The sequence below is a fragment of the Hirundo rustica genome, chromosome 3 (genome assembly GCF_015227805.2).
Source record: "Hirundo rustica isolate bHirRus1 chromosome 3, bHirRus1.pri.v3, whole genome shotgun sequence".
NCBI lineage: Eukaryota > Metazoa > Chordata > Aves > Passeriformes > Hirundinidae > Hirundo > Hirundo rustica.
In genome coordinates this window covers 24,398,098-24,411,611 of record NC_053452.1, presented here as the reverse complement: position 1 = coordinate 24,411,611, position 13,514 = coordinate 24,398,098, and the positions used below count along the sequence as shown (strand labels likewise).

The following is a 13,514-nucleotide window of genomic DNA, read 5'->3' as shown; positions in this document are numbered from 1 at the left end:
TGTGATTTCACTGTGTCTATTTTGCCTTTCTTTTTCTAGAGAGTTGGCTCTGTAAATGATACCAGAACCATCCCTAAGCGTACTTTCTACAGACACTAATATCTAAAATATTGCCTTCTACAGACACTAATATCTTGACCCTACATAGACGATTTTCTTCTATTGTTGACCTGTTAGCTGCTCTTGCAAACTCAGATCATAGTAGATTTTTTTTCTGTGTTCTAGCTGCTTTTTATTTGGTAAAGTTATGAGAGCTGTTTCAAAACAAAGCAAAAAAAATCTGATTTTTCTAGAACGCTTCTTCCAGAAATACGTTAATATACTGCAGGGAAGGCAGTCCATTTTACTAGAGCAAGTCACTGAGAGAGTGTGTCAAGGAGAGAAGGAGAGAAAATGCCTGAATAGATCAGAGAAATCAAGGCCCTTTGGAATTGTAGGATCTGAATAAATAATTACTGTTGTCTTCCCACCTAAAAGAAAAATAACAATAAATCTAAAATGTGAATGCAAAAATAAATGTTTATCATGGGAAGTGTCTTGCCTCTCCTGGAATGTAACTAGCTGTGTTCTCTAGGTTGTGCAGATTTTTACCTACAAATATGGATATTTCCACCCATCAGACATCACTGATTTCTCTTTTATCTCTTTGCTCTGTTGACATTGCTTTTTTCTCAGAACTGAACTAGTTTTTTGTATGTCATGTGTTGTTTCTTTTTCTCATTCCTCCACCTTTCTTCCTCTGTCATTTTTGCTTTGTTATTTTACCTGTTTGTAATTTTTCATTCCTGCTTGCGTCTTGTCTGTTCTTTATTTCTCTTTGCACTTTTTCTCATTTTCCATACAGTTCTACTAAATTTCTCTCCTTTTATTTTTTTTCTTTGTTCATTTGACAACAAACCACTTTTTTTTTTTTCCCTGAATCATTGCACTGCTTTCTCCTTTTGCCTTTTTTTCCTCGTTCCCCGTACTTTTTTGTTTTTTCCACCCGCATGTTTTATTTTTTATTTTCTGTTCATTCTCTTCCACTGCAAAGCTGATGATATTGGAAAATTCTGTGAGGGTATATATATGGGAGTTTTTCATTTTGATGGTGTTATATTTATGGGCGTTTTTCATGCTGGTGGTGATATTCATTTCAAGTGAATTTTAGATTAACAATAATTGAAAAGCCTGAAGTATAAATAAAAAAATAAAAACAAACAAACAAAACCAAACCATCAAAAACCAATAGAAGAAATGGCTAGAGTGCTAGTTGTAATATACTTGGTTTCTGTGTTTCTGTTCCACAGTTCTCTGAAAGCTTTCTTTGATGAAGAGCACTTCTGAGCTAGATTCACAGCCATTTTTATTATCTCGTTTTCACCCTGTACTTCGGTTCTCCATCCATAAAATACCAAACACGTTAACTTCTATTATAATACTACCATTAGCCACCATAATATATATTTCACTTATATGCATATTAACAGCTGCGAGGTAGCCAAATTGTGATCATATAGCTAGTTGAAGTAGATGGGCAGAAAACTTAACTCATGCCCTACTGAAATGGTTCATGCATAATCCTTGTAGTGCTGCTTTGTTAGGGACTCCCTCCAACAGAGCATCCTTTGCAGTCAAAATTGCTGTGAAAATGAGGCAAAGGAATCAAGCTTTGTGTTCCTATTCCATAAGCAATTCTTGATGGAAAGTGTCTTTTATGGTTCATTTTCACCTGCTAGGGTTAAATAATAAATAGAAAGCTTAAATAGTAGGGAACTTTATCCCTTTGTTTGTTTTTTTTTTTTTTTTAAATTGCAAAATGCAACTACCAGGGTAAAGGTATTTTTAAGAAAACGTGAAGTTATTGCATTTTAAGTTTCAGTAGGAGTTCTCAATAAGAGAGTAGTTTTATGTTACTTAAAATAAAAGTATGGAGAAAAGAATGATGGAATTCTGATATTAAAGTACTGTAAGTATTGTATATACTTCTGAATGGATCTTGTTTATATCAGTAAATGAATCAAGATCTTGAAAGAGGACCTTTGCATTGCTTAGAAAACTTTTTTTATTATTATTTTTGTCAAATATAAAACCAAATATGCCTGAAATGAGCTGCAAAATCATTAAAATGCTCAAGAAAATTATCCACACATTAATCTTGCTTTCTAATCATGCTTTGTTTCCTCATTTGAGACCGAACAGAGTTAGAGCAGGAACATTACAGCAATATTAGCTGTGTGTTACAATCCTTCACTGGGAATTGATTTTAGGCCTGTGTGGGATCTTTTTCACCTTTTCAGCACTTCATTGCTGCTCAATTCCTGTGCTAAATACCACAGCTGTAGTAGAATTAAACTGGACTGGAATTTGAGCTTTAATTTAAGGTGATAACAGTACTCAAAAGAAGCATAGCAATGACAGGAGAATATTTCCTAAGCCCGCATCCTGCTGCTACTGTTTACAGGTATGAGGAAGATGCTGCTGTGCACACACTGGTGAGAAATTGGGGTTCTCAGGGGCCTGGGATGCTTTACAGTGGGGGGAGCTTTCAAAGCTTTTAGCTCTTAAGCTCTGAATTTCCCTTAAACCTCCATAAATGCTGGTGAGAGAGCTGAATTTGGGAGAATTTTCGCAGAGACGATAAAAAGCATTTCCTTGTCACCAAGATACTCCTAAGATTTCAAAGCTGGTTGTCAATCACCCTCAGCAAGCAGGACTTCTAGCATATCTTAAAAGAGGGAAGGATAAATAAAAGGAAGATGCTATGAATTAATTTAACTTATTACCTTTTTGGAAGTGATATTTTTCTAACAATTTTGATAACTTGGAAAAAACTAACAGTGAGCAGAGGTGCCTAGGAATACCTGTTCATTTATAAAGCTAGCCAACATAGTGATCTGAAAAGTAAAGGAAAGTTGGCTGCTTATAAAAATACTAAATGTGTAATCAGCATCTAAATGGAACAGAAAATACATTTTTCTACCTGAATGGGCATACTTGGTACATATGCTTTACCTAAGGAAATACTATTACAGAAGGAAAAGCAAACCATTTCACTTCTTAAAGATCACAGCTTTCAAAAAGCTTTAGAGCTGGATGGGGTCTCAGAAAACAAGAGGTTTTTAAAGTTTAAAAAGAAGAAAAAGTGTTCTGGAGCTTGATATATTGATATTTACATCAATAAATGATTAAAAATACTGAACTATTAGATTTAAGCACTATTTAGATGTATTATGAACTACTGAAAAATAGAAATACAGAACCAGGTAGCAGAACGCTTTCCTCTTCCAATTAATATCAATGCTGTATAAGGAATCAGAGAATGATACTTAGATTGAAAACAAATTAATTCAATAGATGGTAATGTATAATTTTCATTGAAAGACGACCCAAATATTTGGGAAGGAAACAAAAGAATGTCTTTGACAGCTAGTTCATGATAATACTTTTAATAATGTATTTGTACTTAAAATGTTATAAATGGGGCTAATTTGGGGAAGAGATTTTTTTTTTTTTTCACTGGTGCTGGGCTTTTCAGCATTGCTCTGTAAAAGAGACCATAAATTCTTACAAATAAGATGTTCTCTACTAAGTACAGAGAGCAAAGAGCAAATTTCTTTTTTAGGGAAACAAAACCTAGCTGTACTTCTACAGGCTTGAGATGTAAACAGACACAGTAAAAAAAATACTATGTGTGTTTCAGCTGTTTCAGTTGGTCTTAGACCTTTCCTGTGGAAAAAAAATGAAGTTTTAAGGACTGGACATAAAGATAATTCTATCATTTTGAATTACTTTTATTTAAAAAAGCAAAAGAGGACCTTTTTATTACATGAATGACCAGTGGAATTAGCTTGAGAGGGTAAGGAAAATGCAGTGCTAAAAGCATCACATGACATCAGGTGTAAATGACAGCAATGCTGTTCTGATTTCCACAGGTCTGCAATTAAGCTCATAGTGTATGGAATTTTCTAAATATTAGGAAACACAGTTATCTATTATTGGAAAACAACCTCCAGTCAAACAGATATTATACTTTTTCTTGTTTACAGTGAATTGCCTAATGGAGAATAGATCACCTGTGAATAGAAGTCTAAAATGTGGCAAATGCAAGAAGGAAGCAAATACAAGAAGAAAGAAATTTTTTTTCTGTGATCCGTAATGACCCCATACCACTCCTATATTCTCCTTTTTTTTTCATTAAGCATGACTCATGCCATAATTCTTTTGGAAAAGAAATAGAATTATGCCAAGATAAGTTGTTCTGTGAAATAATTTGGGTTTTGTCCTCACAAAAATGCATGTAAGCTTTTAATGTTAAAGGTAGGAGAGGCCTGAGGTTTCATTCAATATTTAATGTTTATATTTTATACTCCCTGTAATGTGGGGTAATTCAGTCAACATAATATTTTTGCATGGTAGAAAAGTTCAAACATGAAAATTCCATTTGGACTGTCTGTGCTGCCTATCAGAAATCTCTAAGGGTATTTAATCGTTCTGAATAAGAAAGGTTTCTTTAATTTTTAAACATGTATTTCATTTTATGTTTTATTTAAATTGTCTTAACATTTACATAGAACCCCTTGAAGGCTTGAAAACTTGAAACTTAACGTTTGATTAAAAAAATAAATAATTATGTAGCAGAGCATGAGCAGAGATTTATTAGAGAAAGGAAAGGTATCATTTGAGTATGAAGATATTCTGACAATTACAAAATATGACTTGCAAAAATTACTGATTTATGAAGTGATTATTTATTTTAAAGGAACTGGGAGCCAGATTCCAATAGGGTTGTTGTGGTACTGTTGCCTCCCACAACAGTGTGAATTTTTAAAGAAGTACTGTGCATGAGAAACTTGAACTGCAGAAGTGTGGTTAACAATGGCTTATGAGACAGGGGAATTAAAGGCACAAGGGTAGCTCCTTTTTCCATGTTAAGAGATGGATGTTCTTGGAATTGCTCAGGAAATATGGGCTAAGGGAGGCTGGGTTGGTGCTGCTGCTGTACACCTCTGGGGAAAATAATTACTATAGGAAAGTCTAAACGGTGTAAACATGGGAAAAGGACATCTCCAGCTGCATGGTGAAATGTGCAGCCTAGCATGCTCCATGAGAGACCAGAACAGAAAGGAGAAATGAGCAGCATTGGAAAAAACAATTTCAAGTAGTGTAACTGAAAACCTAAAGCATTTCTTGTTATAAACTTCTGCATCTTTAAACTTTGATTCCCCCCCAGCAAAATGACTGAAAGTTTTCTGGATTTTCTCATAGTTATCAATTGCTCAACGTTCCAGGAATGCTGAGTTTGGCCTAGGTTCCTGTGTCAGATTTAATTTGTGAGTCTCTTGAGGTTGATGGCAAGGTATGGATCATCCCCCTTTGATTTGCAATCTGTCCTACGGGGGGGCTTATGAAAACAGACGAACCTTCTTAGTTTAACAGTACTAAAAAGAAGATATTTATTTACTTCTGACTTAAATGTGCTAATGACAGTTTACATGCTGCAGCTCCTGAGTCTACCAGCAAAATGCTAATCTGCTGAGGTTTGTCAGGTATTTTATTTATGGTTCTGGTTTCTTCAGCTATTAAGCAAGGTGGTTACTATCACCACTAAGTGAGTGTTTTCCCAGCTGACTAAGGGAGGATGAAAACTTTTACTAAAGCAGTTACCCCTTTAAAAAGCATTTATTCAGATCTTCCTATTGACACCAATACACTGTATTCTCAGTTTAGAATTTACCAAATACTTGTTACTAAACAGATTTAGCTTCACTCATATCATGAGAATGCCAAGTATTTTCACATATTTTGGGTGGAGAACTGAATGTGAGGTCTTTCTATTTCTCTTTTCTCTGTTATGCCATTTTCTGGCTGGTAGGAGCCTCAGACTAAACCTGATTTGATATCTCTGTGACTGTATCTTACTTCCACTTTTGGGACATATGTTGACTTGTTTTATACCCTGTCTATCTAGTCCAAGGTGACGTGATCATTCATTATGATCAATTTCATTTACAAATGAATTTACAAAAAGTATTTTCCATGTGATTTGAAACTTGCATGTGATTAGCCATGTTCAGTGGTCTTTAGGAGGTATTCTGTGGCTTTGTCACAGTACAGAAGTGTACATAGCTGTGTCTGAAGTTTACACCTTAAATAAAAGGTTCAAGGTATATAACAGATGGGTTCCACGTGTAAATATGCACACACTTCAGATCATCTTGCCTTTCAGATCCAAATGTTTTTCTCCAATACAATTAGTGATAAGCCAGCAAGCACTAGCAGTGGGTTTGTATTTTAAACTTAGATACATATGCGAAGTTTTTTTTAGACTGTCAAAGTTAGTCGCTACTTCTGAATAATTTTTAAGAAATATATGCAGGATCAGATATTTAGTATTGCTGTATTCACTACTGTCTGTGATACTATTTGGCTTTGATATCATCAGTCATTAGAATGTCTCAATGGAATTCAAATATTTATGGTTTTCAAAGAGCCGTAACACACACACACACACACAAAATCATTTTTTGCATCATTTGCTGTGGGGAGGGGAAAGTTAAAATGAGACTTTTTCACCTTGAGAATTAATTTGAAAACTTAGATATCTTTTTATGTAGAGAAAACTGTTCAAAACCAGTTTATACCTCTCTAGACAGAGGTATCCCTAGATTTTTAATTCCAGATGTTTGTTTTTAGAATTTACATGCTATTTCAGTTTGTTAAACTGCAATTTCAAAAATATGTAGTTGAAACCTGCCCCGGTGCTTTAGCTTTTTCTGAGATTTTTGAATCACAGCTGGTTAATAAGAATTTTGTCTTGACTTCTTCCACGCCGACATTCAAAGCACCTTTTCTGTCACACAGCCTGTACAGTTTTCCCATAGGGACATATAATGGAGTTCATCAAAGTGAAAAAAGTGAGTCACACAGGGCATTTATTTAGTCAGGTAAGACAATAATGGTGTTGATAGTTACCTGGACATACTTTCATTTCATTAGACTATGGAAAAGCTGGGCATTAAAAATTCTTAGCAGACTTGATGACAAGTGAACAGAAAGAAACTCAGGGCTGCCAGGTGGTTACTGTCTCTTTTAATGCTGTTTGTTGCCTTTTGGCAACAATGAGCAGAAATGCTGTATTTCTGAATTTTCTAGAATATTTAATTATATAGATTATGACAGAGAGGTCCAGTTTTTATGGTATAGAGAGTCAAATGATGCTTGTTATTATTTTATTATTATTAAAATATCAGTTTAGATTCTAAAATCATGTCTATCTAGTTTCATGGGTGCAAGCTGCCTAATATTCATAGGTAAGGTTTTATGTTTATCTGCTAGACAGATGACTACAATTCAAGAATATGATTCCCTGCTGTCTGTTTTGTTTTCCAGCCCTGTGGGACTGGGTTTTCAAGAGTTAGTAGCACTGACTCTCTAACAGCAGAAGACCTTTTGCAGGAGTGCTGGAACAGTATTTTGGAATCACTCTGAATGGCACGCTGGCTCTGATGGGTTTATCAGAGATGAGAGGGTTCCTGACAGTGGTTTCACCTTGTAGGAGTGTTTTAATTACTTGTTTGCCATGATTATTTTAGGAGCTGTTGAAATAGAGAAGAGCCCTGCTTTCTTTAACTTACTTGTTTGGTAGATTTTTCTGTGAGTGAAATGGTATGTTTGACACCAGAGAACATTTTTGCTTTGAAATTTTTATGTATAAGGTAATTCTTTATGTCAGGGGCATTAAAATCTTCATTAAAACCTCTACAGAAAATGTAAACAAAGTATGAGACAGTTCTTTACCTGTCCTTGATATTCCTTTCATTTCAGCTGCGGAATACCTTGCTGTCTTTCCCCAATTCTATTCAACTGTGTAATGCTTCATAGTAAAATATGAGATTAAAAATTGAATTGTAATTATTTTGAATTAACTTTCTGTGTCTGTAGCCATGTATCAGGTTTAATTTCTGAGGAGATGTATAACCACATTTGTATCTATCTATCTATCTATCTAGTGTGAAAAGCAAAGATGGTCAGCATCAAGTATTCATCCCAAGCACAAGATTGCTCATGATCCTTTTTCCACTGTCTTTAGTGACTAGAGGTAGTGTGTAACTTCCAGACACTGGATACGTACCCTTTAGCTGTCCTTAACAAGTAATAAAGAATCTGAGACACTGCTTCACTTTTTAAATTCACTGGTGAGCAGAGTTCACTTGTGTAAAAGTTGCCTTTATTAGTACCTTACTTGTCTTCAGAGTTTAATTTAGTGTCTCCCTGGTGGGCAACTGCATGGGAGGTAATCAGCCTGATATCATGGCTTTAGGGAGTGCATTTTGTTTCCATAATTGGCCTACATTCCATCTACACAGAATCTGACTTAAGATATCCAAAGGTTTTTGCAAGGTAAGCATCCCTGAAATTCAAGCCTAGAATTTTTGTCATGTCATATCCGTGCTATATTTATTTATGTGTGGTTTGCACAATCCATTCTAACTATACACTTTAAACTTCGCTTTTATCTAAATTTCTTTCATCTGAGAGATCACTCATTTCCATTTTTGACAATTTTTTTTTCAGTAGTATTTTTCATCTGATTTGAAGTGTAAAGTTAAAAATAAATAAATAAATAAAATGAAAGAAGGGCATACATAGATTTTTTTAATTCTCTGTCCAGGCATTTCGATTCACGTTTTCTACAGAAATGTTTTAACAGTAAATAATCAGAAAGTAAGTAAAACATTTTCACTTATTCTCAGCAAACTGCATTCAGAGGATGAGAAGAACACCTCCACTGGATGAACTGCAGCCGCCTCCATACCAGGATGACAGTGGATCTCCTCATCTTTCCTGTACGCCTTCTGAAGTCGGAGACAGCAAATGTGAATATTCCCAGTGTAGCAACAGCCCAAGATGTTCATATAAGTGCCCAAGTGAGGGAAGCACAGGACATGAAATAGAAAGCTTTCATAACAAAGGATATGAAGAGGATGTTCCAAGTGATAGCACAGCGGTTCTTAGTCCAGAGGTAAATGAAAATAGCTGAGTGTGGTGAAGCACTTTTTTAATCTAAAGATCAATGCACAGTTATACGAGCAGTAATACTGCAGCTCATTTCAATTAAGAAAAAAATAGTTTGTCAGAAAATATGACAATAGGATTTCAGATTGTTCAGATTGCTGTAGTTACCTTTATGGCAAAAGATAAGTTAACTTTCAAACCAGCTCCCAGAAAGAGTGAATTATTTTTTAAACCATTTTAAACCAGTCCAAAAATCACACTGTAAGAACTGTTGTCAAAATTCTTCCACATGACTTTTCAGACAACCCAAATAAAGGTTCTGTTAATGTTTTTTCAAACTGAACACCCCATAATGTAAAACAAGTTTTATGGGGAGGGTGAAAAAAAAAAGAAGGTTTTTTGTCAATTGTTGATGTGGTATAGTGATTTGGGCCACTTAATATTCCTATTTTTCTGCTAGAAATTGTAATGGTATATATGTATTATTTTCTGTGGAGGAATCATCTTTTCTGACACATATTTCACTGAAATGCCTTTAACAACCAGTTACTGCACTGACATCTATGGGTAAGTCTAATTAATGATGCCATGTGCAGAAAAAGCGCTTTTGGCACAAATTTGTCTTTTGTTGCTACCGGAAGTTTTGAAGAGCATGTTAGAGCTCAGTCCTGATGTTTCTGTCCATGTACCCCTGTTGGTAAGTTGATATTGTGTATCTGGGGTGTTGGTGCAGGGTCTTGGAAAGCCAAGCTTCAAGGTCTTCCCATTTAGTGTCACTCCAGTCATTAATGTAAGCATATTCAGTAAGAACTGAGAATGCTGCCAACTTTTTTTATAGCCACTCAAAGCTTCAGGAGTGAAGCCTTTAGAGGAATGCATTCCCACAGCTATGTGGCAGCCTGGTTAAAATAAGAACATTTCTTAGCCCAGAAGTCTTTGTTTTTGCCTCTATTTGTTCATGTGAAGAAGCTTATCTTTGATAATATGAAGAAACGCTTGAAATATCTTTGTTTTACATACTTGGAATAATTTATTGTATGAGCAGTAGGTTGATCTGTACTTGTAAATATTTTCTGTTTCAGTATCCTTATCAAACTGGCTGTTGTAACTTTATAGAGGATCAGTATGTTATTCAAAATTTGAAGTGACAATAAACCATCTGAATTTTGAGTTTAAAATACAATTTTAGGACTGATGTGGTTAACAGAGAGTTCAGAAGATGAGTTCAAAACAGATACAGCTTCTACAGTTCCAGTAAAATTACACAAATAAAGTCACGATAGTGACACCCTTGGCCATAGAGGAGGGATTGGGACTAAAAGATCCTTAAGGTCCTTTCCAACCCAAAATCTTCTGTGATTCTATGTTTCTACGATAATTTTTGGCATATTCATGTACAGGAACTGTGTGTGCAAGTAGGTTTGTAATTCCTGTATTCTTTGCTGGCATCTCACTGTGCTCTCAATCATTAGCTGTCGTTTCAAGCAATGTAAAAGGTGAAATTTAAAATACCTGTGTAAAATATGTGAAATAAGGTGGTTTTATCTTGTGACAAATGTATATATACTTTTTAACATGTGGGGCACACAAGAAGAGATCATTACAGCTTAATTCAATCTGAGTTCAGACTGATTGGCTCCTGGCTTTTGGTGGTATTGGCCAGGTAAAGCCTTGATTTCATCTTGACTGCCAGTCAGCCGTCTCTTTGGGGCTTTCAGTGATTAATAGCCTGGATTATGAAATGAACAAAAAGATCATATTGCCTTCATATTGTCTAGAGTAAGCCATATATTTCCATGCTAGGTTTCATAACAGAATACAACAAAAAAACAAATAAATAAATAAATAGGCTTTTCTTCTCTTCTTCTTCAGGATATGTCAGCTCGAGGATCATCTTCACAGCTTCCTAAACCTTTTGATCCTGAGCCAGTAGCTAAATATGGCACCCTGGATGTGACTTTTGACTATGACTCACAGGAACAGAAGCTTTTGGTGACAGTGACAGCTGTCACAGACATTCCAACATACAGCAGGACAGGTGGAAGCTCGTGGCAAGTACACCTAGTTCTTCTCCCTATAAAGAAGCAGAGAGCAAAAACCAGCATCCAGCGGGGACCGTGTCCTGTCTTCACAGAGACATTCAAATTTAATCACGTCGAGTCTGAGATGATTGGGAATTATGCAGTTCGCTTTCGACTGTACAGCGTACGGCGCATGAAAAAAGAGAGGATTGTGGGAGAAAAGATTTTTTACTTGACAAAATTGAATCTTCAAGGGAAGATGTCAGTGCCAGTGATACTGGAACCTTCTTACAGTCTGCCTGTGAGTATTAAATGAGGCAGAATAAGAATGCAGTGAGATACAGTGTCCTGAATTCTGAATAAGAATAGTATGTATATTTATAGAGTCATCACATCCACTCAGTTTTTTGAACAGTCATAGCACTGCATTAGCACAATGAAAATTTCCTTAGAGCTTCTGTAAGTACGTTCACTTTCCACCTGCAAAAGATGTCCAGGTTTTTTCTTTTAATTACTTAGAAATTTCCAGTGCATAAATAGGGATATAGTGGTGAATGTATGTATCCATGCACATAGATATGTATATGTATGTAATAGTATTGTCTTTACCACCTGCAGTACTTCAGTTTAAAGAGAAAAACACACCAGAGTAGAAGAAAAAAGAAGCTATACTAGCAAATATCCTCCATCTGTTGCAATTAAGTCATGGTTGCAAGTAGGTATTTTCCTTGAAAGAAAGAAAAAAAGAAAGATAGGAAAGAGGAATTTTGAGAGTATAAAGCCATTTTTAATAACTTCACATTAGAACCTTGGAAATAATTGATTTCTGGTTCAGCCTGAAGTGAAAAGTAGTTGAAACTGAAAAGAATTTTTTCTGAAAAAACAACTACTTATCTGATGAACAAAATTATTTGTGCCACAAATAATATTTCTAATAAAGCAAAGCAACAGTAATTAAGGGTAAACATAGGTATCATTATCAATAAACACAGAAGATCACTAAATTGGCGGTGATCACCCTCTTCATTTTTGGTTTTGTACAAATTTAAATATGTTTTTGTCCAGAAAGAGAATGATTGTCATGTTGTGATCTGGGCATCCTAGACTAAGAGTGCTTGAGTGTTCCTTGCTTAAGAGTTGCACATGTGCTGTATTACAGATATATTTTGGGAGGAAAAAAAAAATTATCAAGGACATCCATATTTGGTCACTGTAGCTATTTTGTTTGTGGGGGTTTTTTTGTTGGTGGGGGTTTTTTTGTTTGTTGGTTTGGTTTTTTTTGTTTTTGTTTTTGTTTTGTTTTTAACAATGAATAAAAGAAAAAGAGGAGAAAAAGGGAAAGAAAGGAAAATTATTTTTTAGGTGAAGCAAAGCAATTAATTTTTTCTGCACTTTGAAAAAAAAAAGTTTGGATCGATCGAAATGGCATTTCTGGTGAGCATGAGTATTGCCAAAGACTCAAAATAAAGGGCTGTTGTATTTAATGACTGAATATATATATATATTTATTAGTGAAAGCTGAGGTTAAATCATGCATCTGGTGGAGGATCAACTGACAATAGAGCAGATTTCTCATGTTTCCTTAAGGAGCACAAATCAGTCTGGTCTAAAGATGAAATGGTTCACCTCTCTAGAGCAAACTTTCTTAGTGAAAAGTTTCCTAGTTTTATAACTTGGAAAAAAAGCACCACATGACCCAAAACACAGAATATTCTAAAGGAACTTGCTTTATTTTTGTGTTTTTAATAGATTTGTGTATAAAATTTACTAAAGTGATAAAGGGCAGTGAATGGGCCAGGTTTGTGGTTGATTGGTGTGTCACATACGTGCACTGATTATTCTTTAGTATTACTTTCTTGAGGTTTTGTGATAGGCAGAATAAAAACAAGTACCATGAGGCATGAAAGATGATAAGGTTGTTCCTTATTTTCTCTTATGGTATGGCATGGTGTGTCAGCATTTTTCCCTCCTCAGTTTTTGTGGGTTGGAACAAGAATAAGGAATATTGGTAGAAAGCAAAGGGATCTTCCAGAGTTTGTTGTTGTAAGAGGATTTAAGCAGCTCTGCCTGTTGCTGGGAAGGATCCTTCAAGGTTGTGATAGCGTGAATGAGAATCCATGGTCTTTTGGAACTACGCAAATCAGTTTTGAAACCTTTGGGGATTCATTCACTTCTGAGTTTATAGGTATTTTTATCTTATCATTTATAGCCAATATAATATTTTTTTCAGTGAGCAGATTTATTGCAGGATTTAACATCTACTGGTTTTGCAAGAGTGTTAAAATTCATTGTGTTTGTGTATGACTGGAAGTGAGGGGCATCCTTGGGCTCTTGAGGTCAAGCCCTGGTTACTCAAAATAGCCAGGACATCTTGATCCAAAATTGTGAATTTTCATCTGAAAACATCAGGTTGTTTTGTTTGCAACCTGAATTTCTTCATGGGCAAGTTATTACCACTTGCTCCTCTGCCAAAACGTTAGCCTTGAGCTTAATTAG

The 13,514-nt window shown here is 35.2% G+C and overlaps 1 protein-coding gene across 7 annotated transcripts in view; it reads left to right on the top strand.

Annotated features, from left to right (window-relative positions):
- SYT14 (synaptotagmin 14) overlaps positions 1 to 13,514 on the top strand; it is an 87,831-nt gene that overhangs the window by 49,062 nt on the left and 25,255 nt on the right. For all 7 annotated transcript variants that reach the window (XM_040058946.2, XM_040058945.2, XM_040058944.2 and 4 more), the window contains 2 exons: positions 8,736 to 9,004; positions 10,870 to 11,319. In XM_040058946.2, coding sequence (XP_039914880.1) covers positions 8,736 to 9,004; positions 10,870 to 11,319 — 719 coding nt within the window. The remainder of the gene's footprint in view (positions 1 to 8,735; positions 9,005 to 10,869; positions 11,320 to 13,514) is intronic.